This window comes from Gopherus flavomarginatus (assembly GCF_025201925.1).
Source record: "Gopherus flavomarginatus isolate rGopFla2 chromosome 12 unlocalized genomic scaffold, rGopFla2.mat.asm SUPER_12_unloc_5, whole genome shotgun sequence".
NCBI lineage: Eukaryota > Metazoa > Chordata > Testudines > Testudinidae > Gopherus > Gopherus flavomarginatus.
Window position 1 is genome coordinate 113 of NW_026114608.1, and position 23,872 is coordinate 23,984.

Here is a 23,872-nt window from a genome sequence, read left to right on the forward strand (position 1 = left end):
CACCAGCTAACAAGAAGTCAGAAAAGCAGTTTTCTTAGTCATTCCAGTTCTTACATTACCATCAAAACCACCAAACTTCATGATGTGAGGCTATTTAAAACCAATTTCATCAAACAAAAGGTTCTTCTAATCTCACAAGATCATTCACATACCCAGGTCAATACATAGCTCAGATCTTACCCAATAATCATGCTGTTGCTAATCCTTTAGTATCTAAAGGTTTAGTTATAAGAGAAAGAAGGAGAGAGATAAAGTGGTTAAGGCAATCGAATGAATGCGCTCAGTTCTTGGATCAGGTTTGTAGCAGTGATAAAGCGAACTGCAAGTTTGCAAAAGTCTCCCTGGAAATGACCCAAGCAGGTTGGGGGTTATCAGTCCCGTTTAGAGCTTCCTTGTTAAAAATCCAGACCAGAGAAATGAAGCAGGAAATGAAGGCAAACTGGAGATATTTCCAAGGTCTTTTCTCTCTTCTCCCATGTCACTGTCCCAAAACGAAGCCCCCAGCACAGTGTGTGGAAAAGTACAGGCACAAGATGGAGTCCAGGGTCACATGAGCAAGTCACATGCTCATGCATGCTTTGGTGACTCTCAGGAGCAGCCATTGCCCAAATTCTGTCTAAAGCGGCCCCAGGAAGGCTCACTGGTGGGGGACAAGTTTCTTCTATGACGCAATGGAAAAGTTAAGTTTTCTTTAAAGGTCCATCAGCTTGAATAGTTTATTCACAATGTGTTGACCAGAGTGGATGTAAATAAACTACCTTGTAGGTGTTTCTCCAGGAGCAAACCCATTTGAAATATTGGTACATAAGTCAATATTCATAACTTCAGATACAAAGATGCTACATGTTCAGGCACCGGATAATCATACTCAGCAATCATAACTTTTCCGTTGACACCTGCCATGACATATGTTGTACAAGGTTTGTTGCAATTATGTAACAGTGGCAATATCAGTGATATCAATGGTACGTTTCAGTCATACACCATTGACACCAGATAGCCTTTGCATGAGCTTCCCGTAAGGGGGGGAAGGAGCTGAGTGTCCAGTCTCAGGCTCTGGGGAGGGGGTGGATACAGCTGGAGCTGGCAGGCTTAGCGGCTGGGTGTGGAGGGGGAAGTCTGATTCCTTCAGGCGGAGGAGGGCAAAGGCCGAGCATGGGGCAGAGTAAAGGTGAGTGAGAGACATGTTCCCATCCCTCACCGCTCTGGGGAACTGTGAGCCAAGAGCCAGTCTGGGTAGCGGCTCTGTGAGAGTCTGTGGGAGGAGCAATGGGAGAGATTAAATAAGTATTGGTATTGGGCCATCCTGGGTGGTGAATGTGGGGTCATTTGGGACTGGGCGAGTTTATCAGTGTGTGTAGCCCTCTGACTGGGGGCTGTAGTTAATGTCTGTACCCAGAGCGGGAAGAGCAGCACCCTGGGAATCACAGTAGATACTTGCTCCACAGTGGCTCAGGCACGGATACTGTTAATGAGTCTGCTCCCCAAAAGCACTCGTGGGTTTGTCTCTTTCAGGCCCTGGGTCTGACCACACACTCAGGAAATGTGCTTACCGTCGAGTCTTAGTCCCAGCCGCAGTCACAGTTGTTACGTTGATCATCATTATCGCTGTTCTAGCAGAACTTTTAAGAGGTAAGTGCATGTCCCAGCCCGTCTCTGCTCCCCCTGCAGCTGTCGCAGCCACAGAATCTCTCCTCCCTGTCCCCTTTGGCTTCGGCAGTCAGATGAGAAAGGAGTTTGTCTAAAGGCTTATGCAGCCCCATCACCTTAGCAGCTGGAGATCTGTGAGGCACAGAGAGCTTGTTATCTCTTGTTTTCTGGATGGGGAAACTGAGGCCCAGAGATATCAAGTGGGGACGTTTTCATGGTGCTAAATCTTCCTACACCTCAGAGCTTCTCAGCTCCCCATACACATATTGTGTGTCTAGGGTACAGTGCACATGGAGCTGTAGGATCAGCAGCGCTCAAAGGGCACATTATTGACAGACCTTATTGATGGATTCTATACCTGCTATCTCATAGTTGCTAAGCAGCACGTCCCGTCTGCAGCACACCGCTCTGCCGTTATCGGGCTGGTCTTTCTGCAGCCCCTTTTCAGGGCTGGTGGGTGCTCCTGTGTCACTGACTCAGGCCGTATCTTTCAGTATCAAACCCCGCCTTGAGGCTGAGATGAAAGAAATCGGAAGTGAAGGTCCCCCAGAGACGCTAACTGGCCCAGTCGGTGCCGTTTGAGGGCTGCTGTTTATACTGTTCCGGGTGCACTGTACATTGTGGTCGCTGTTGCTGAGCAGTTCAGCTACATGCACCTCTTGGGCCAGATCCTCTGCACCACTTAGAACTAACTCAAGAATTGCCTCTTCCCTTGTGGGTTCCAAGACAAGCTGCTCCAAGAAGCCCCTGGGTTTGTTTCCTGTTGTGAGTCTAATCCCGTCTTCATCTCAAGGCATCTCTAAAGCAAAGAGGGGAACCAGGCAGCTGGGGGAGCAGGACGTCCCTGGGTTAGCAGACCCAGCATCCCATGTAATTATATTGAACTCTGTCTGGTGTCAATATTGGTCTGTGCCGACCATCAGGTATCGTTCCCCCTACCTAGGGTGACCAGACGTCCCGTGTTTAAAGGGACAGTCCCGTATTTAAGCCCTCCTGCAGGTCTCCTGACTTTTTCTTAAAAATAGGGAAATTTGTCCCAAATTTTCTGTCTCCTTCCCATCAGTACTGGCGGGTCCTGCTCTGGCCGGATCCCTGCTCGCCAGCCGCCCGCCCACTAGCAGTGAGCGGGGGGCAGTGGCCAATGATGGGAGTGGGGAGGGGGGCGAAGATGCAGTGCGCGGGGCTGTCAGCTCCCCCTGCTGTTCCATCAGCACAGCCCCTGCTGCGTGCCGGCTCTCAGGCAGCAGGACCCTGCTCCCTCCCCAGCCCCCATCCTGTTTCCAGCCAGCCAGCGGTGGCTGGTGAGCACGGTGTCCAGGTAAGTTACATGTCGCCCCTGCTGCCCACCCATCGGCCCTTTACACACTCCCCCTCTCCCTGCTTTGCCCCTTCACCCTCCACTAGCCCAGCTGCTCCTCCATATCCCCCCTCCCCCAGCAGGGCCCATCCCTCTCCCAGCGCTGCGCAGAGAACCAGCCCCTGGTTGGAGCGCTCAACTCATGAGCAGCCTGGCCAGCAGGCTCCTTCCTTCCCCCACAGGGGCTCAATCAACTTGCTGTTAATTTAAATGATTGCACTGCACAGTTCTGATTGATTGCCATTGAACTCGCTTGAAGATGAGTAATTTTACCAGCTGTCCTGTATTGAGCGTAGGGAAATATGGTCACCCTACCCCTACCTGCCTGCTCCACGCCTTCATGGTGACTCTGGTGTTGCTGCACTCTGCTCTGGGGTGCTCGTCAGCTGCACTTCCTGTGATTGTGACCGCCCCAGAGACTGAACCACTAAAGAAGATGAGGGGGAGGTGGCTGTCCATTTCTTGTTCCAAATAGTCTCATTCCTCCCTTGGCACAGTTACCAGGGGGTTAAGCTTGGATCTGAAGCGATTCTCTTCCCTCATTCACTCAGCTACAGAATCAGGCTGAGGGGAACAGTGTCTCTGACCCTGTGTTACTTGTCTCACTTTCAGTGGAAAAATCCAAAGCACCTCTTGCTGCTCCAGACCCCCCTGCAGTGCCCTGCTGCCCGGACGGCTGGATCGGGTACCGAGGGAAATGCTACTATTTCTCAGAGACTGACGGGAACTGGACCTACAGCCAGAGCCAGTGCTCTGCACTCAATGCCTCCCTGGCTGGGATCGACAGTGAGCAGGAAAAGGTGAGAGAGCGGCAGATGCTTTAACCCAACAGACTGGGCTTGGCAGGGCTGGAAACAAGCTGGGCTCAGCCCCAGAGGTCCAGAAATTGACCTGTTGCCTCTCATGCTAGGAAACCTGAGAGTGTTTCTGGTGGCCGAATCCCAGCTCTGGCTAGAGCTGGGTTTCCAGTCAGGGATCACTCCCAGCCCACCCTTCTCTTTCCCAGAGCCCCACATGGGAGGATCCCCCTCTGTAGGGCTGGGCTGGCCTGGTCAGCTCCTGACCAATGAGCTACCTGTTGAGAAAAAAGTTACCTACCTTTCGTAACTGTTGTTCTTCAAGACGTGTTGCTTATGTCAATTCCAAGTAGGTGTGTGCACGATGGCGTCGGAAGGTTTTTCCCCTAGTGGTACCTGTCACGTCAGCTGTGGAGCCCCCTGGAGTGGTACTTTCATGGCAGTGTATAAAAGTCCCTTCAACCCGCTACCTCCTCAGTTCCTTCTTGCCGGATACTTCGACAGAGAGGAGGTGGGTGGGTCTTGGAATGGACATGAGCAACATCTCAAAGAACAACAATTATGAAAGGTAGGTAACTGTTTTTTCTTCTTCGAGTGCCTGCTCATGTCACTTCCAAGTCAGTGACTCCCAAGCATCTCCTAAGAGGAGAGGTCGGAGTTCACCAAGTCGCAGACTGCAGCACTGCCCTGCCGAATGCTGCATTGTCTCTAGCCTGCTGAGTAATGGGGTAATGCGATCTAAAGGTGTGGATTGATGACCACGTCGCTGCCCTGCAGATGTCCTCAATGGGGAACTGCGCCAGGAATGCAGCCGAGGAGGCCTGTGCGCTGTTAAAACTGGGGCAGGTATCTTTGCTGGGTGGTAGCACGCTCTGCAACAGGCTGTGATCCATGACGAGATCCTTTGGGACCACACCGGGAGTCCCCTCATCCGCTCAGCAATTGCAATGAAGAGCTGTGTCGAATTTCAAAATGGCCCCGTCCTTTCCATGTGAAAAGCTAAGTTTTCAACTATTTACAGGTACAACAAAAAAAGTCCACTAGGGGATCGTTTGCCGTGGCAAGAGAAAAGCTGCCCCAGTGACTGTCACTGGCGGTAAGAAGGAACTGAGGAGGCTGCGGGTAGGCAGGGACCTGCATACACCACCATGAAGGCAGGATTCCAGGGGGCTTCACAGCCCACCCGACGAGTACTGCTAGGGGAAAAACCTTCCGACGACTGTGCACACACACCTACTTGGAGTTGACATGACCAAGCACTCGAAGGACCTGCCTCTCCAGCACACCACAGCCAGTGACCCCGTGGACGCCAGGGGAAACACTCTTGGGCTGTGCAGGGAGTGAGCTCTGCCCTTCTGCAGAGCTGTTCCTGCCTTCTGGCTGGGAGGAGGCGGGGCGCTATGTGCAACGCTGCTGGGAAGGAGGGCAGAGGTGCCAGCAAAACCCAAGAGCTGCCCAGCCCCAGAGGGGAGTGGAGAAGGATGGGGTAGGGGCAGGTCTGTCCATGTAACATGGATGTGGGGATGGAGACAGATGGGGTAAAATGGCCTCTGAGCAGCCCACAGCTCCTGCACGTGTCCCCAGGCTCCCAGCTGAGCAGGCCCCAGTCTGATGGGACGTCCATCAAACTGGGATTCTCAGCCAGTGATCGGTTCACCGGCTGAAGCTGCTGTCAGAGGAGGGAGCTTCCAGCTGCTCTCCTGATGGCCCTTCCCTTGCCATCTCTGACCCCTTCCAAACATAGAGCGGGGCTGGTGGAGGGGAGAACTGCTGCTGTCACTGAGTCCTGTCTTCATGATCCACAGCTGGTTTGTTAAACTGCGACTTGTTCTCATCCCCCCTGTGGCACAGGCTGGGCTGGTGTCATTGGACCTGGGGCTCTCAGCTGGCAAACTGTAGGTGGCCCAACCAGAACTTCTGACTGGGTACCACACAGAGCCACAGGGGCAGGTGAGCACCAGAGCCAGGGGCCTAAACGTAATCTGCCTTGTCTTATTTTTCAGGATTTCCTGCTGCGCTATAAGGGCTTCCTCGACCGTTGGATCGGCCTCCAGAGGAAGCTAGGCCAGCCCTGGAGATGGCCCAATGGCACCGAATTCGACAATCGGTGAGTCCCTTTCCCTCCAGTAACATTCTCCGTGTTAGATCGTGAGTGTCTGCCATGCTGCCAAAAGATGAAGAATATATTCAACCAAGGTTGTTTGGGCTCTTCTTGGTATTTGGTTTTCATGGACTAAAACCAATATTCCACCAGCAGTTGTGGCCCCTGTGCAGTGTTACCATAATTTGTAGTAACATAGCACCTCAGTGTCCTAGACCAGGGCCCCATTGTGCTAGGCGCTGTATGATCACAGAACAGAAAGATGGTCCCTGCCCCACGGGGCTTACAATGCATCACAGTTCCGGGCACAAGGGAGGTTGCTGGAGGAGACACTAACCAGAGCTCCCCCTTCCCCATTGGGCTGTCCGGGTGGAAGTTAGACTCCCTAAGCCCACTCTGAAGAGTGGTGTGCGGAGAAGAATAGGGTGCTTCACTATTGGGGTAATTTGAGGCTCTAGGGAGAAATCTGATTTCACTACTAACAGTCTGTCCTGACAGCCCATCGGGTTTGAAACAGGCCCGCGGCCTCTCTGACAGTCCCCCAGCTGCCTGGGGAGGATCGTATCAAACTCTTCTCCGCAGACAGCTGCTGCTGCTCGCTGCTTTGTGAGAGGCCTGTGGATTCTCTCCCCTCTGCGCCGAATGGGCCTGGAGAGAAAGCTGGGTCCAGGTGAGAGCGTCAGGCAAAGCTGAGTAGTGGGCAAGTCGTGCCTAATATCTACCAGCATAAAGACTCTTCTGGAAGCCCCAGCTGTCGTCTTTCAGCCCCACCCCCTTTCTCCTCTCCCTGCCATGCAATAGCCACTACAGTAACTCCTCACTCAACGTTGTAGTTCTGTTCCTGATAAATGCGACTCTAAGCGAAACGATTTTAAACAAATCCAATTTCCCCATAAGAATTAATGTAAACGGGGGGTTATGTTCCAGGGAATATTTTTTCACTAGACAAAAGACTATATTATATATATACTGTGACGAACTGGGAAAGTTCTTAATGTTTTTTCTGAATACTGTGTTGGTGCCTCAGTGTTCCCATGGCAGTTCTTAAGTATCTGGCAGAGCAAAGGGCCAGTGCACCTAAATACCTGACACTCTGTCTCCTAGCAACTGATGGCCTGGGCCCCTCCTCTGCAAAGGTGCCAGCTGAAGGTGTTGGAGACAAAGGGATCAGGTGACCTTCTGGCCCGGGAAAGGAGCTGAGGAGAGAGGAGGGGCTGGGAGGGGTTGTTAGTCTGGAGCTGGCTGGGGTCAAGGGTGGAGGGCAGACCTGGGGGTCTGGCTCACTGCCCCCCAGAATGGACCCAGCCGAGGGGTCCGGTTTTTTGTACCTACAAGCTCTGTTTTAGACCTTGTTCCTGTCATTGAATAAACCTCTGTTTTACTGGCTGGCTGAGAGTCACGTCTGACTGCAAAGTGGGGGTGCAGGACCCGGTGGCTTCCCCAGGACCCCGCTGGGGTGGACTCGCTGTGGGAAGCGCACGGAGGGGCAGAGGATGCTGAATGCTCCAAGGAGAGACCCAGGAGGTGAAGACGTGTGAGCTTCTTGCCCTGAACAAGTCTGCTCCAAGGGAGAGGAGGCTCCCCAAAGTCCTGACTGGCTTGGTGGGGAGCAGTTCCAGAGCATCGCCCGGGAACTCCGTGACAACTGGTGGCAGCGGCGGGACGTACTGCACCCCGTGAATGGCGCTGCTTGCAGTAAGTGACTGGGGAGCAGTAAAACAAAGGAGGAATAATGAGGACCAGGCATGCTGAAGGCTCAGAGTGGGACGGTTTCAGGGGGCAGTTAACCTCTGGGAGTGTGTGACCAGCGAGAAGGACTGTTGGAGTAACAGGGTCCCCCTGAGGACTGCAGCCAGCAGTCTCAGGGGTAGAGGAGCTTGCCGCTCGACCCTGGGAGAGAGAAGGATTTTTGCAGTAGCAGGGTTCCCCGGGGGATTGCAGGAGCAGTCCCAGGGGCGGAGGAGTCTGCAGCTCGACCCTGGCAAAGAGGTGGTGATCACAAAAAGGGCTGGCACACCAGGGGTTCTTCCTGAAAACCATGGGGGAGCCAAGAGCACACAGGCCTGTGAGTCCAGAGCCACTTGGGAACGGTGAAGTGATGGCCTATCACCATCTCCTTGAGAAGGACATTATGATCCTGTGCACAAAGAGAGGGTTACACATGGGGAAATTCACCAAGGCACAGTTAATCGTGCAGTTGGAGGAGAAGGACCGCTCTGAGGAGCAGATTCCTGGCCCAGATGGGGCTACAAGAGAATCTGAGAGCAGCTGGAGCATCAGCCAGGCATCCCCGGGAGTCTGGTCCCCAATCAGACGAGGGTCTTCACGATTGGGTTCCCCATCAGGAGATTGAAGACGGATGGGATGGGAGCAGAGCCTGAGAGAGCGAGAGGACCGTAAGAGAGAGCAAGAGCCTGAGGAAAAGCTGCAGAAGAAGCAGCAGCAGCGTGGACTAGTGATGGTGGATCAGAAAGACATAGGGGGCTGCCCAGGGGTTAGTGGGGAAACAAGCCTGCGGGGGCGAGACCCTGGGACAGAGAGAACTGTGGTGGTGCAGCCCCAGATGCTGAGGGACTGTGGGACCTGGGTGAAGTTCCCTGGGGTGAAGCCCCTCGCCCTGCCTATGGCCCAGATCCCTGTGCAGACACAGGAGGGGTTGGGCTGGCTGGTCGTTGGGGTTCTCCAGGATATCGGCTGGGAGGCCCTGTTGGGGGGTGACTGTCTCCCCATGGGACAGAATCCAGGCCCCGCTCCTGTAACGGCTGAGGGTTTGAATTCAAATCCAGGGAACCAATTGGCTAGGATTGAAATGGTCAGTAAAAATGCAAATAACCTGGCTGGCAGGGGGGAGGGGCTGCAGGGCTCAGGATACCTGCCTACCTGTAACCAGCCCCCTGGGGCTGAGTGGGAGGGAGAGATGCTCCCTGCCCCCCTGCACACCAGAGAGGGGGCTCATGCTGGCTCTGATGCTGTAACCAGAGCAAAGAGCTCGCTGCCTGCCCCCACTGGGACTGCAAGGGCAGTGCTGAGCACAGGGGAAGCTGAGACCCCAGCTAAGTGTGGGAACACCCAGGCAGGGCAGGTCAGCTGCCAAACAGGTTTACCTGGTCCAGACGTGCTGCTGGGAAGTAATTACACAGCAGGGAGGGAGCTACCAGGGACAGGGCTCAGGGGGGCTGCGACCCCAGGTCCAGCCAGCGAGAGGGAGCAGGTCCCACTCCCTGCCCCAGCTGCTGAATCCCAGACCGAGCTGCAAAAGGATCCCTCCTTGGAAAAACTAAGGGAACTTGCTGGCCACAGCGCTGCAAACCCCCTTGGGGAAGGCTGCAGGGACACAGTCCTGCAGGAGGAGGGATTCCTGTACCGGGAATGGGCTCCCCAAGGGGAAGTAGAACTGGGGGGAATCGGGAGGCAGCTGGTGGTGCCCCAGGAATCCACAGGGTTCTTCCCGTTCGAGCTGCTGGATGAAAGGAGAGTGAGGGGACCCCTAAACCTGAAAAGGAAGAATTGGATAAAGAAGGCGGAAGATCCCCACGGGGATCTCTTCCCTGAGGTGGGAGACAATCTCCCCATCAGGTGTTCCCCGTTCAAAGTCACTGGGAAAGCAGCCCAAAACCTGGAGAGAGAGGTCAAGGACCTGCTGGCTTTAGATGGGATCCAGCCGTTTTACAGCCCATGGGCCTCACCCGTGGGGCTGATCCCCAAGGGAGACAGAATAATCTGGTTTTATGGGGGCTATCAGAAGCTTAAAGCCATCACAGTGTCCGATGCTGACCCCATGCCTAGGCCTGGGGAAATTCTAGACAAGCAGAGGGCGATGGAGAACTTGGCCCTGGCAAACATTAATAACATGTGCACCTTTAGCCAGACCTGGGAGGAACAGGTGTCCCAGGTGAAGAGGGGGCTGGGCTGCCTCAAGGAGGTGAGACTAACATTAAAAGCTGAAAAGTGTAAGGGGGGACGGCAGAGGTGTTGTGTCTGGGCCACAAAGTGGGAAGGGGCTGCCCAAGCCCAGAGCTGGCCAAGGCCAAAATGGGGGCTCTTAAGTGCTGGGAAAAGACCTCGTCCCAGTTTGGACCCCAGAGGTATTGGGGTAGCAAAAGGGTTCAAGCTGCATTAACCTTCCCACATGCGGCCTGCAAGTGCCATCAAGCACACCCGACCTAAGGGAGGGCGTGAGACTGGACTGTCCTGGTGTAACTCACACCAAGGAATGGGAGAGATGCTGGGGCATCCATGGGAACGTTGGTGGGTTCGAACTTCCCCAGGTCACTGGCTGGAGTGACCTCGCTCAGTTCAGTCTCGAAGGGGGGAGAGATGTGACGAACTGGGAAAGTTCTTAATGTTTTCTCTGAATACTGTGTTGGTGCCTCAGTGTCCCCATGGCAGTTCTTAAGTATCTGGCAGAGCAAAGGGCCAGTGCACCTAAATACCTGACACTCTGTCTCCTAGCAACTGATGGCCTGGGCCCCTCCTCTGCAAAGGTGCCAGCTGAAGGTGTTGGAGACAAAGGGATCAGGTGACCTCCTGGCCCGGGAAAGGAGCTGAGGAGAGAGGAGGGGCTGGGAGGGGTTGTTAGTCTGGAGCTGGCTGGGGTCAAGGGTGGAGGGCAGACCTGGGGGTCTGGCTCATTGCCCCCCAGAATGGACCCAGCCGAGGGGTCCGGTTCTCTGTACCTACAAGCTCTGTTTTAGACCTTGTTCCTGTCATTGAATAAACCTCTGTTTTACTGGCTGGCTGAGAGTCACGTCTGACTGCAAAGTGGGGGTGCAGGACCCGGTGGCTTCCCCAGGACCCCGCTGGGGTGGACTCGCTGTGGGAAGCGCACGGAGGGGCAGAGGATGCTGAATGCTCCAAGAAGAGACCCAGGAGGTGAAGCTGTGTGAGCTTCTTGCCCTGAACAAGTCTGCTCCAAGGGAAAGGAGGCTCCCCAAAGTCCTGACTGGCTTGGTGGGGAGCAGTTCCAGAGCATCGCCCGGGAACTCCGTGACATATACACACACAGTATAAGTTTTAAACAAACAATTTAATACTAGTACACAGTGATGATGATTGTGAAGCTTGATTGAGGTGTAGGAGTCAGAAGGTGGGATATTTCCCAGGGATGCCTTACTGCTAAATGATGAACTAGCACTCAGCTGAGCCCTCAAGGGTTAACTCTCACACTCTGCAAGGCAGCAGGAACGGAGGGAGAGGAGACAGCATCGCAGACAGAGACAGAGTCGTGCACCGCACCGTGTGTGTGTGAGAGAGAGATGCCAATTGCCCCTTTAAGTACATTGCCTTATTAATTAGATCAGCTTGCTGAGACCGCAGCTGCTGCCAGCAAGCTCCCTTGGTCCTGAGCCCTGTCGTGTGTCCCCTGCTCTATGGAAGATGGGATAAGTGGGGTGTAGGAGCAAGGGGGAGGGACACACCCTGACCTTAGCCCCCCTCTTTCTCCCCCCCCCCCCCCCCCCCCCCCCGCACAGCAAGCAGGAGTCTCGGGGAGCGGCTCCAAGGCAGAGGGCAGGAGCAGCACATGGCAATGGGGGGGAGGGACAGCTGCAATTGCTAGCCTGCTGGGCAGCTGCTGCAGAGGGAACTTAGGGGAGCGGGGAGTTGATGGGGGGCTGCTGGCCTAACCTGGTTCCAAGCCTTATCATCTAGCTCCACCGGGCTGCTCTTCCTGCAAGCAGCGGACAAAGCAGGCGGCTGCCAAACGACATTAGAAGGGAGCACTGCACAACTTTAAATGAGCACGTTCCCTGATTGATCAGCAATGTAACAACGAAACAGTGTTAACTGGGACAACTTTAAGTGAAGAGTTACTGTACTTGTTGCCTACACCTGCCAGGGAGGAGTCTGAAATGGGGCCGATGCCTCTGGGTGCCACCCTGTCCATGAGTGATGGCCAAAGCCCCGCCCCGCCCTGATTCCCACCCCGGGTGTCTCTGTTGCAGGTTTCAGATAAGAGGAGGCGGCGACTGTGTTTTTCTGATTGATGAGGATTGGTTCGGCAGCTCGCGTTGCAGAACATGGAGACACTGGATCTGCAGCAAACCTGATACCCATACAATGGGGAAGGGATATGCTGTGGAGTCAGAACCTTGAGACTCTTAGGAACTAGGCTTGGAAAATCTGTATTGGGGAGACACCTTCCACTACCTGTAGATGAAGGAAGCTGGGTCTTCATTCCTTACAGACTCTCCCCAGGGCTTAGTTTTTATTCACCCATTGGAAGGAGTGGGGTGGAGCAGAAAAGCTTTTCCAACTCTTAACTTTGAACGAACCATTCACTGAACTGAACTTGTTGAATAAATTGAAAAGAAGAAAATATTCTCTCTACACCTGCAGAAGAGGCTGCTGTTCTTCAAAAACTGGTTTAGCGCTTCAGTAAACTCTAGTCAGATCCTCAGTGGTTCAGGAGCCAAATTAGGTATCCGTGTGACCCAAAAGAACCACACTCGTGTGACTCCATTGTTTCATTTCCTATTATATATATGATATATACACCGCCATGTGTTCTCACAGCAACTGACCAACTATTCTTTTATTTTATTGACTGTCCAGATATTATTTTATCAACTACAATTGGTTAATAACCATAGTAAAATCATACTGATTGGTTAATAACTTAGCTTAGTTAATATTTAAATCACAGTATTTTAATATCCAGGGCTTCAGGAGACACATTAGAGAGCAACAGTGCTCTAGGATGGTGATACAGGAAAGGCTGAAGGCAAGGGCGTGGCAGAGGGATTAACCGGCTGATGTCTCCATGCTGGAGCCAGAGGGAGCTGAGGGCCAGGGGAACAGTGGCAGGGCTGATCTGCTAGAGATGAAAGGTAACAGAACAGGGTGAGTGCTGGATATTTCTCGGGTGAGGATGAACTCCCCGGGGGAGAGGCTGCTGGGAAGACTGGGTTTGCACTCCAGCTGGGGTGGCTGACACGGCAGAAGGACAGAAGCGGATCAGAGAAGAGCCCTGGGGTGGTGAAAGACATTGATGGACCAAATGTCATGGGATTTTAAGGACTATATGCATGGGGGGTAATAAATGGACTATGTTTTTGAACCTGTTGTTGTGGAGTATTTGCACAGGGTTTTCATAATAAACTGATCCCAGGGATGGGTCTGATCAGGGTGGATACGCTGTGACTTTAAAAATCAGAATTGGATTTTTTTCAGATTTTTTATTTAAATTAAAACAAGTTTATTTTTTTGCATGCAAGCAGAGTCAGGATGAGCTCTACCCTGACATCTGGTGGTGAATTATGGCAAGTGTGGAAAAGAACGTCAGGAGCAGATCTTGTTTGCATAGGCATACCCACCTGCCTAGCATGAGCCCACAGCAGCCCAAATGGTCACTTTGGCTGCTGTGGGATCCCCAGTGTCTCTGTTATTGGGGCAGGAGGAATAAAGTGTTGTTACCCTGATTATGTTAATGAAGGACAATGAAACTGTTTTATGACAGAGGGACTCACTATCACCTAAGTAGCACTTGCTAGACAAGGGACATGGATTCCAAAACCTAGTGAACTGAGAGAGGTTTGGTGCAGAGATTTGTGCCTTGTTGTGTGGGTCCTTTTTCTGAGCCTGAAACACCAATTTGTTGTTGTTATTGCTGCTGCTGTCAGAGCTAACTTTCATTTTATTAGGAGTCTAGTTACAGGCTACTGCGGTGAATTTGCTTTGGCCCAATGGTGCCCCAGCACTGAGGCTCCCCTACTAGAAGCTGAAATCACTAGAGAGCTGAAGTTACTAAGAGCTGAAATTACTGAGTGCTGTGTTAATTAGTGGGGGAGCCTGAAGATCTATTGCTAAGCAGCTGGTGGAGTGGAGCAGTTTGTGGGAGTGTTGGAGCAGTCCATGAAACGGTGGAAAGGAGTGGAGCAGTTTGTGGGGATGGCTGGAGGAGCAGCATGGCTGGTAGAGCGGAACAGTTCATGGGACAGCAGGAGCAGCTCGTGGTGAAGGCTGCAGTGGAACATCATGGAGAGGTGGGCAGATGGCCTCAGACCACGTAAGGTGCCCCTTACACCCTGCATGTCCCCCTTTTCTCCCTCCATTTCCACCCAGTCTGGGGGGAGGGTAAAACCCTGCAGATAAACTTTTGAACTCTGGGGCTGCACTGACCAGGGACAGAGACTTTTGGGACTTTGGGTGATCCTTGGGTTGCTGGACTCAAGAGATTTTTGGGGTGTTGGACTTCGGGGGATTTTTGGGTTGCTGGATTCAAGAAGCAAAGATAAAGGACACGGCCCAATTTCCTGGCGTGAGTCTTTGCTCATGGTTTGGTCTATGAACTCTAGCTGAGGTGTTCTCCCGATTTAATGCTGATGTCGTTTACCTCATGTTATTAAACATTTTCTGCTACACCGAGACTCTGTGCTTGCGAGAGGGGAAGCATTGCCTCTTTGAGGTGCCTAGGGATGTGTGTAAGATTTTCCCAGGTCACTGGGTAGGGGCTCAAGCTGGTTTTGCATTAAGTTGTTGGGAGGGGACCCCTATGTACTGAACCAAGCCCTTGCTGCTATCAACTTGTCCTGGCAGGAGGGTTACATACACATAAACCTAGGTTGAAGCCTAAACATGTCTGTATTGCAGGTCACTGATGAGTTGTTACCTTGTGTTGAAAAGGCTGTCTGGGGTCGCTGCAGATACTCACTGAGGGCACTGCACCCTGGAGAGGAAAGTCTGAACAGGATCCTACCTCAGTTCAGCTTGCCAAATGGGTTGCTTGGGCCCCACAGCCCCGGTCTCAGAGTCGTTGAGGTTACAGGCTGGCTGTTGCAGAACAGTGGGGATCGTTGGGGTCCAGGGCACTAAAGTAGTTACTAGAAGCGGACTGATGGAAGGTTCGGGCATGGCACAGACCCTGTGTGTCTGACACTGCCCTGCCCCTACCACCAGTATAGCTGAAAAACGGGGGCTGGTTGAGCAGTTTATGGACAGAGGGTGATTCTTAGTGGCTAGCAAGTGCAGGCGCTGGATCCTGTGGATTCCCAGAGCAGTGCCTGCAAAGATTTTAGGATCAGATTTTCCAAGAGAAGGTCTCGTATTATGCTCAGAATTGTAATTCAAGGATATTTGGGGTGGGGGAAATCCCAGACAAAGTGGGCATTTTCTGTAATATTTTTCACATGTGCCTCAGTTTCTCTCTGCATTGCTACCCAGGGGTGCAAAAGGGTTAAACCTGCTCTTGGAGGAAGATTAAGAGACAGGTGGTGTTGGAGTCACACAGCTGTCTGGGATGGTATGAAGGGGTCATTAAAGGACTGGTAGAAACCACCCAGATCAAAGGAGAATGTGGAAAGGCAATGGGAACCCCAGTGACCATGATGTTCAAACAAAGGAGATGTCCCCTGCCACCTCTCAGAAGGGAAGCGGCAAACAGGCCCCAGCTAGAGAGCAACGGGTGATGACTCGGAGAAGGGCTGGACTCTGAAGAGACAAAATTTTGCACTTGGGACCCATAAGAACATGGAGCAAAAATGGATCCCATACCAGCTCGGCTGGCTGATGGCACTGGCTTGGCCACTGGGGACCAGGCCTTAACCCTTGCGTCCCTATGCTGCCCTAAGGGCTTTCAGATTGTGTAGGCAGGTGACATAAATTGTTACCTTGTTTTGAAAAGGCTGCCTGGTGTTGCTGCAAATACTCCCTGGGAGCAGTGTGTGCTGCAGGGGTACAGTACAAGCCTCTCATAGGAGTCTGCATTCGCTGCAGGGAGCCACAGGGAGAGACAGGGATCGTTGGTGCCAAAGGCCTAGTTTTGGAGTCTTGGAAGCCATGGGCCAGGCCCAACCCACTAAAGGCTGGACATAGACCAGACCCTCTGGATCTGTGACAAGAACTATTGTGTGCTCAGATTTGGGTGCATAAACGGTAAGCAACTACCAGATGTGGGAATACAAACTGGCACTTCTTCACCTAAATCTCCCACAGAATTAGAGGCTATGGCTGAAAGTGGGGCTGGGTGGAAGAATGTTCAAAACTCTGCCTTTGAGAGGGGACTAAATGGCACATAGGTCTCCAAAAGTGACATTGGGGCTTTACGACTTTTAATTTTCAAACTGTTCCTGAGAGCCAAGTGTGTCTGCTCACACACGATGCCCAGGAGGCAGCCAGCTTCTCATGAAATCAGACCCAGATCCTGAGGAACAAATGAATGGATCTGGCAAAACAAGGAGCAATGATCTCAAGTTGCAGTGGGGAAGGTCTAAGATGGATATTAGGAAACACTATTTCACTAGGAGGGTGGTGAAGCACCGGAATGGGTAACCTAGGGAAGTGGTGGAATGTTCTTCCTTAGAAGTTTTTAAGGTCAGGCTTGACAAAGCCCTGGCTGGGATGATTTAGTTGGGAATTGGTCCTGCTTTGAGCACGGGCTTGGACTAGATGACCTCCTGAGGTCCCTTCCAACCCTGTATCTTCTATGATTCCTTGGAAAATGGGTTTGTCTGAGACTTTAGAATTCTTCAATTAGCAAATCTGTTTTTTCTTTTAGAAAAAAAAATAACAAGGGTGCTTGCTATTTCAGTTACGCAAGTGCAGCTCACTGGTGTGACTGCTTATTTCAGGGGAACTTTCTCACAAATCCATTTAGCTACAGCCGTGCAGGTTTCTGAAATAGTGCGGTTCCCTTTGATCATCCCACAGCTCTCCCTATCAGCAGCATCTGTTAGCGGGACCCTGGGGAACAAAGAGCAGGAGTCACAGGAGTCACTCTCTCCATACTAGCTTCCTTCATCCATACTTTTCCACAGAGCCCTAGTTAGTAACGTGCCTCCCAGAGTGGGGAAGGAGCTGGGCAGGTTCAGTTCAGTGCTGGAAAACATCGCAAAATCCACTGCGATGATTGACCAACACTGCCCGGGGGGGGTGTTCAAACTCCACTGCTGGGGAGCCAAGCTGAGAAGCCCAGCAGCACCCGTGTGGTCCTATTTTGTACAATTGTTCCATGTGCACTGAGTGGTCTCTGAAGTGGGTGGAGCTTAGTTGGTGGGCGGGGCTTGGGAAAATACTGCCACTTTCCCCATCCCCATTGCAGCCCCGGTGGAGGTAAAATGTGCTGCTCAGCAGGAGAGGGGACCCTGACCCTGCATTAAAGAGCACATTGCTGGACAAGGGCCACCTTACTCAGGCAGAGCAGCACAGCCGAGAGCTAACATAGGCGTGAACAGCTAAGTGCCTCTTGAGCAAGACAAGGGTTGTGCTTAAACTAGTGTCTTCCCAGACATGCCCATTCTCCAAACAGACCCTGGCCTGACCCCCCTTCATCCTGTGGTCTTGCAAGCACACGGGGGCTTGAGACTGACCATCTCTCCATGGGGAGGACTCTGCCTGGTGCTTAACTGTACTTGTGCTCACAGACAACCTCTGCTCCCACTAGCACTGGAGAGCACTAACCTTGTGTTCCCACTTGTGCACTGTGCAAGACACACTCAGTTTCAAAGCCAGAATAGGAACCATGAACACTCACAGTGTTTCATCGAACGTGGTGCCGTCCACCCAGGTCCATTTCCTCTCTGGGGATGGAACCTAGAGTCCAAGCCAGACCAGGTTCAGCTGTGGAATACTCCGTACATACGCCTGTAAGTGACAGGACGGAGGAGTCTGGGTGAATATAACCTGCTGGAATTCTCTGGTTTCTTTGCTCTCTCGGCAAATGAAGGAAGAGAACCTGCTACACAGCTCTGCAATAGATATAAACCCAATTTCTGATGTTTCTCTTTCCCAGTCTTACCCCATCCTTCCCTTCCACGTATCAATGATATTTTAATGTGCTCTGGAATAGATTTTTCTTAAGCCAAATGTCATACAGCTGGGGGGTTGTTTTGCTGCGAGCCCATTGTATTACATTATGACTAGCGACACATCTCTCAAGGGGCTGGTTAAGCCATCTTTATTTACTGTACCATCTCCTCCTTGTCTTGGATCACCAGCATCTGAGAGCTCTTTGCTGAGCAGTCCTCACAACTCTCACTCCAGGTTTTACTTTCTTTAGAGACCCAATAGCACTTGTTCTTGTGCAGCAGCCAGTCAGCGGGGCACAGTTTGCACCCACAGCCCTCTGGAAAGAGACATGGAAAAGGCAGCAATACATGGGCTGGAAGCCTCTGAACAATGTTGAGCTTCCCTGTGTTCACGAGGGGCTTTTAAACGATAAACATTCTCAGCCAAGACATTTCTCTTTATTCATTGCTTGTTTGAGGAAAGGCTCACTGGAGGTGTGGGGCAGGAGAGAGGTGCTCTGGCAGAGCTGTGATGTGAATAGGAATTCATAAGCTCAGGCACACAATTCACAGCTTACAGGCTCAGTATCACACAATGCATTTCCCCCCAAGGAGCACCAAACCGCTGAAATGAAAGACACGACAAAACTGTCACCTTCTCTGCTGAACCACTTCTGGAGCCCTTTAAAAGTAGAAGGAGGGAGGTAAGGGATTCTTGGAGGAAGTTCTGGCTTCCCAGAGTGCTCCCAGACAATGGAGGGCTCTGTGCAGATCTCTCTCACACACACACACACACACCCCACCCCCACCCCCCCTTATGGTTGCAAAGTCAAGCACTCAAAAGAAAGTTAGGAAGTGTCAGAATTCAGGTGGCCTGTGCAATCTTTATTGGGCCTCCTTGTGCATATCCATTATGATCCAGTCCGTAATTACATAGTCACATATCAGTTTTCTGCACCGGCCCCTCCTTCATTCAGGGCACATGACAGACAGTGCTGCTGACTTTCTGAGCAGCTATTCAATATTTTGTTTTCTTCACATTCAATGTATAGCCCCAGTAGTACCGCGCACTATTCAAAGTCGGCTCTGAAGACAGAACTATTAATCTCCTCACGGGCTTTCCTCTGGCACCCAGCTCTATAGTATCTGAGTGCATCACAAAACAATAATGAATTTTCACAGCACCCCTGAGAGATCAGGGGATTGCAATATTTCCATCTTCCAGATGGGGAACTTAGGCATGGAGAGTTTGAAGTCAAAAGTGTCCACTAACATTGGGTATCCAACTTGAGACACCTAGACTCAGCTCCTGACAAGGTATTTATGCAGGAATTAGGCACCTAAATGCCTTGATTTTTCAAAGTACTTAGCATTCTCTAGTACTTCATACGTTCAGTGCCCAGCTTCCGTTGATTTCAATTACAGTTGCTCAACACTTCTACAGTTCAGGCACCCAATGAATGAGGAACACAGAGTGAGCACCTGTAAAAGGATTGGTTTAAGTAACTCTCCCCCAGCACCGGCCCCAATGTACTCTCTCCCCCGCCTTCTGGCTCTTGTCCCTTCTGCATTCAACTCAGGCAATTCCTCCTCCATGTTGCCAGGGCTCAGTGAGGTACAGAAAGCACAGGGGAGACAGGCTCCCCGCTCTCAGTGCCAGTGTCAGGCCCCAAACCTTGCCTGCAGCAGCTCAGGGCTGCAATTGCACGGGAAGTCCTGCTACTCAGCCCCCTGTAGCTCTGGGGCTAAAATTTGGCCAAATTTGAGTGGATATTCACAGGTGCAGCAAAAGGCAGACAGATTCCTGTTTCGTAAGCCACCTCCTTGCCAAATGTCAAGCCTCTATTCCAAAGCATGGGGACAGGGCTGGCTCCAGGCACCAGCGCAGCGAACACGTGCTTGGGGTGGCCAACGGAAAGAGGCGGCACGTCCGGCTCTTCGGTGGCAAGTCCCTCAGTCCCTTTCAAAGGGAAGGTCCTGCTGCCAAAGAATGAAACGCCATTACCATAGTATTTGTGGTCTCAGATTTTTTTTTTCCCGCATGGGGCGGCAAAAACACTGAAGCCAACCCTGCATGGGGACAGCACTAAAGCTTCTGAAAGACAAAGTCTCCAGAATCTTTTGAACATGAGGAAAATAATGTATTTTCACTAGCCTGGTTTTCAGAAACAGCTGGACAGTTTTGGCTTAAATTTAAAAAAAATTAAAAATAAAAATCAGGCTGAGGCAGACCCCTGGCATGGAGAGGTTCAGCCTGAGCATTTAATCTTCAGCAGAAATATAAGCAACTGAAAACAGGCTCTCACAGTGGGAAGTATTAAGTTACATTTGCAGATATGTTAAAGTAATGTTATTTAGGCTGCAAACGTGAATGGCTGAAATCTAGAAAGTGTAAGAAATCAGATTGCCCAGGCAACTTTTAATCGGCCTTTGTAAAACATTGATTCAGTCTTGAATGACATGATCACATTCTGTTTTTTCCATGAGACCCTGCCTCATTCAGTGCATAGGATGACAGTGGATGGGTCGGATGATTTTAAGAAAAGTAAAGATGCTCTCGTGTTGAAAGCACTGGACTGGACTCTAGCAAGAGTCTAATACAAAAGGGCAGAGTTCAGGTTTTATAGACAACTATAAATCTGTCACTCCCTAACTTCTGAGTTCTTGACTTTGCAGCCAAAACATTCTTTTAATGTAGTTTTTTATGTAATAGAAATTTTATTACATTATAAAATAAGCCTGTTTCAAAAACATTGAAAGGACTTTGAATGACCATTAGATGTCACTTCTACTACTTTGTACAAACAGCTGAAAACCTATTTATTAGAGCTGCTTTAAAAGTGGGACCTTCCAGACAGAAATTTTCAGAGGGTTTTCCCCTTTTTTATATTCTACCTTTTTTTCTCACTAGAGAAAATATGGGGTAAGATAAAATGTATAGGAAAGTGGGGAAAAGGCCATGATTTTGAAACAAAATATTTAGTTTGTCTCTGAAAATTTCCCCTTCAGAAAAATTTCAGAAAATTTTAAAATAAATTTTGCCATGGAAAAAAATGTGACAAAACCCTCTTTTGTTTAAAAATCAGAAAATGTTCAGCCAGTTGTAGTATTTATTTTTCAGCCATCAAACAGAACAAAGGACAAGAAAAATAAAGACGAGAAGATGAAGCTCTAGCACCTCTCAGCTATGTATAAGTTATTGTGACACAGTAGCTGAATTTTCAATCAGTGAGTTTGGAGTGAGCGTTCTTCCAGATGGACACAACGTTGCAAAGAGCACAAAGAATAGCAGATACAGTTACCTGTTGAGTTGTTATCTGGCTTTGGATACAAACTTTGATTCAAGCAAGACTGGGAAACCTTCAGGCTGGAATTACATTCAATTCCATTTGCTGTTCTCTGTCTTCCAGTCTGACCTTCACAAGGAAGTGTAACAAAAGAGAGAAGGTACAAAGTATCAAGTCACCAAATACCGTGAGAGATCTATCAAGTTCGGATGGGGACAGAGAAGTATGAGATGAAATCTCGCTCATTATCCGTTGTAAGGTGCAAAAATGTGGAATGAACATCTCACAATGGTGCTATTACAGCCAAATAATGTATGTTTCACGTATCAAGCTCTCAACTCTACTTTCTTTACATAACACGCTTGATATCCATGACAATGATGAAATGACTGGTAATTTATTCAGAAATGTTTTGGAGGCCAAAAAGTAGAATCTAAATGGAATTGCAGAGGAAGAGGAGAATTCACTGAGCTGATGAATCTGAGGTGCTGAGATACTCACCCTAAACACGATCACAGCTAACGCCAGGATGATGTTCCCAGCCCATCCACGCCAGAGAGCCAGCCGATGCCAACTTGGGCACTGAGCGCTATCTGCAAGAATCAAAACCTTGGGTAAAGATTTATAAGAAAACATGGAAACTTGCTCTGTTTTGAAGGCTGCACAACTTACTTCATATGCAGATAAGGATTAAGTTCAGGCTCATGGAATATGAGGAGGAAAATGATCATGCACAGAGTTTAAAACTCTGAGGCCACATCACCCTCACAAGGGCAACATTAATTGTCCAACTGGATGGAAGTAGCGAGAAGCTGAAGAAAATGCCAAAGAGAAAAAGTTTAAGTTTGCCATCAGGATAGACTAAGGCTGTGTCTACACTAGCAACTGAATGACAGAACTTGTCTTTCAGGAGGTATTGAAAAAAACACCCCCTCCAAAAGACAAAAGTTTTGCCGAGGACTAGCACCAGGCGTGAACAGCGCTCCTGCTGACAAAGCTAACGCTCATTTGAGGTGGTAGTATTTTGTCTTCAGGAGAGCTGACAAACAGTGGCTACGCTGTGTGCCTTTCAGTGGCACAGGTGTAGAGACACAGCTGTGTCGTTAAAGGCTGTGTAGTGTAGACATAGCCTGAGAGAGAGGGGTGTGTGTGTGTGTGTGTGTGTCACTGAGCTGACCGGATGGGTCATCAACAGGACTAGCCAAGGCTGACCCATATCAGTGGAAATTCTGAGAAGACAGTGAAAAGCCCAGTCCCCAGGGCACTGACACCAAACAACCAATGATCCAGGGGGAGGGATTTGCCCACCTCTCAGCAGAGAAGCAGAGCAGAATCCGCAGCTTCAGGACAAAGGACTGGGCGGAGCAAGGGTAAGTGTGGAGTCTGGAAAAAGCTTGGGGCTCTCTCTCACCTGGGAACTGACTAAGGAAGAAAGTCAAAGAGAGAGAAAAAGTCTGAAAATGGAGTTCATTACTGCTTGCTTGGTGAATTGTGGCCAGACAAGAATGGTCTGTGCTTTAACCTTTATGTCTCTCTGCTAACCTAAGGACTTCCTATGCTGTGTTCCAGGTGACTAATAAATCCTACTCTGTGTTGAAGAGACTTTTTGAGGTGTCATTGGGGTGAAAGTAACTTAAATGTCTTACAAAAAGAACAAGAGTACTTGTGGCACCTTAAAGACGAACACATTTATTTGGGAATAAGATTTGTTAAAATAAAATAAAATTTGTTAGTCTCGAAGGTGCCACAAGTACTCCTCGTTCTTTTTGCTGATACAGACTAACATGGCTACCACTCTTAAATTTCTTACAGGTACCATCATATTGCAACCCCTCTCTTGGGGGGCTCAGGGCAGGGGGTTGCAATATGATAGTACCTGTAAGAAATGTAGGCGTGGGATGGAGTATGGGGGTTTAGGGCAGGGGGTTGGGGTTGGGAGGTGTGTGGGTGGGGGCTCAGGGTAGGGAGTTGGGGGTGTGGGGGTTCAGGGCAGGGGGCTGTGGTTGCAGGAGTCAGGGCAGGGAGTTGGAGTGTGTGTGGGTGTGGGGGGAGCTCAGGGGACTGGGGAGTTGTGGGGAGATCAGGGCTGGGAGTGCAGCCACCGAGCTGCCCTGCTGCCTGATTCCTGGGGCTGGCCAGGGTGACAGGGACCACGACGCTGCTTGGCTGGTGGATTCCCAGGGTGTGGTGACTGTGCTGCCCGGCCACCTGAGCACTGGGACTGGAGCCTGGGGCCGCTGTGGCCACGTTGCCCAGGGGCTGTGAGTGCTGGCTTGGGCCCACCAGGGCAGGGGCCTTGGCCCCCTGCCCCCAGCCATCGGTGCTGGGGCCAGGGGCCACTGGGAGGGATGGAGCCCCCACCCCCAGCTGGCCACTCTCTTACCAGTGTGCCGCACCGGAGCGCACCGACCTACTTTCACCTCTGGGGGTCACTGCAAACACTGCCTAGGGCGCAGTAGTCACTGAAGGATGTCGGAGTCTCTGCCAGGAGATTAGCTCAGTGGGGCTCGCTCAGCAGAGCTCAGAGTGTGGCACAGGAGTGCTGGAGCCCAGTAGCTCAGTCTAGGGGGAGGTGAGGCCGTGTGGGCTACCCTGAAGGAAGCGTGAGACCCACTGGGGATCTGGCACATTGACGGGGTTCCTCCAAGAGACTGTTCAAAAGCAGGGGCGCAGCTCCAATCCTGTGGAACCGTGACAGTGACTCCAGAGAAGTTAATGTCAGCAGAGAGTTTGCTCCATAGTGTCGGTAAAGGGGAGATATTTCACTATACGACTGAATGGCAAAAACAGGCTGCAAGCGGTGGCAATGGCTTCCTTTGGCTTGACTTTTTCCATCCATCCACCTGTCCATGTAAACATGTATCCCTCAACGTCTGCTGTGCACCAGCCCCATCAGCAGACACTTGGTAAATAACTTGGCGCTCCTGACAAGGCGACGGGAAGGACTGTGAATTGGAAGT

At 51.0% G+C, this 23,872-nt stretch overlaps 1 protein-coding gene and 1 pseudogene across 1 annotated transcript; one reads left to right on the forward strand and one right to left on the reverse strand.

The window, feature by feature from the left end:
- Positions 1 to 1,155: 1,155 nt before the first annotated feature.
- Positions 1,156 to 12,962, forward strand: LOC127040986 (C-type lectin domain family 2 member D-like). The gene is made up of 5 exons (XM_050935502.1): positions 1,156 to 1,171; positions 1,477 to 1,632; positions 3,620 to 3,807; positions 5,808 to 5,911; positions 11,848 to 12,962. Exons 1-5 carry the CDS (start codon positions 1,156 to 1,158, stop codon positions 11,996 to 11,998), a joined length of 615 nt encoding a protein of 204 aa, XP_050791459.1. The 3' UTR covers positions 11,999 to 12,962.
- Positions 12,963 to 16,010: 3,048 nt separating this feature from the next.
- On the reverse strand, positions 16,011 to 21,505 carry LOC127040987 (killer cell lectin-like receptor subfamily B member 1B allele B; annotated as a pseudogene).
- Positions 21,506 to 23,872: the final 2,367 nt, after the last annotated feature.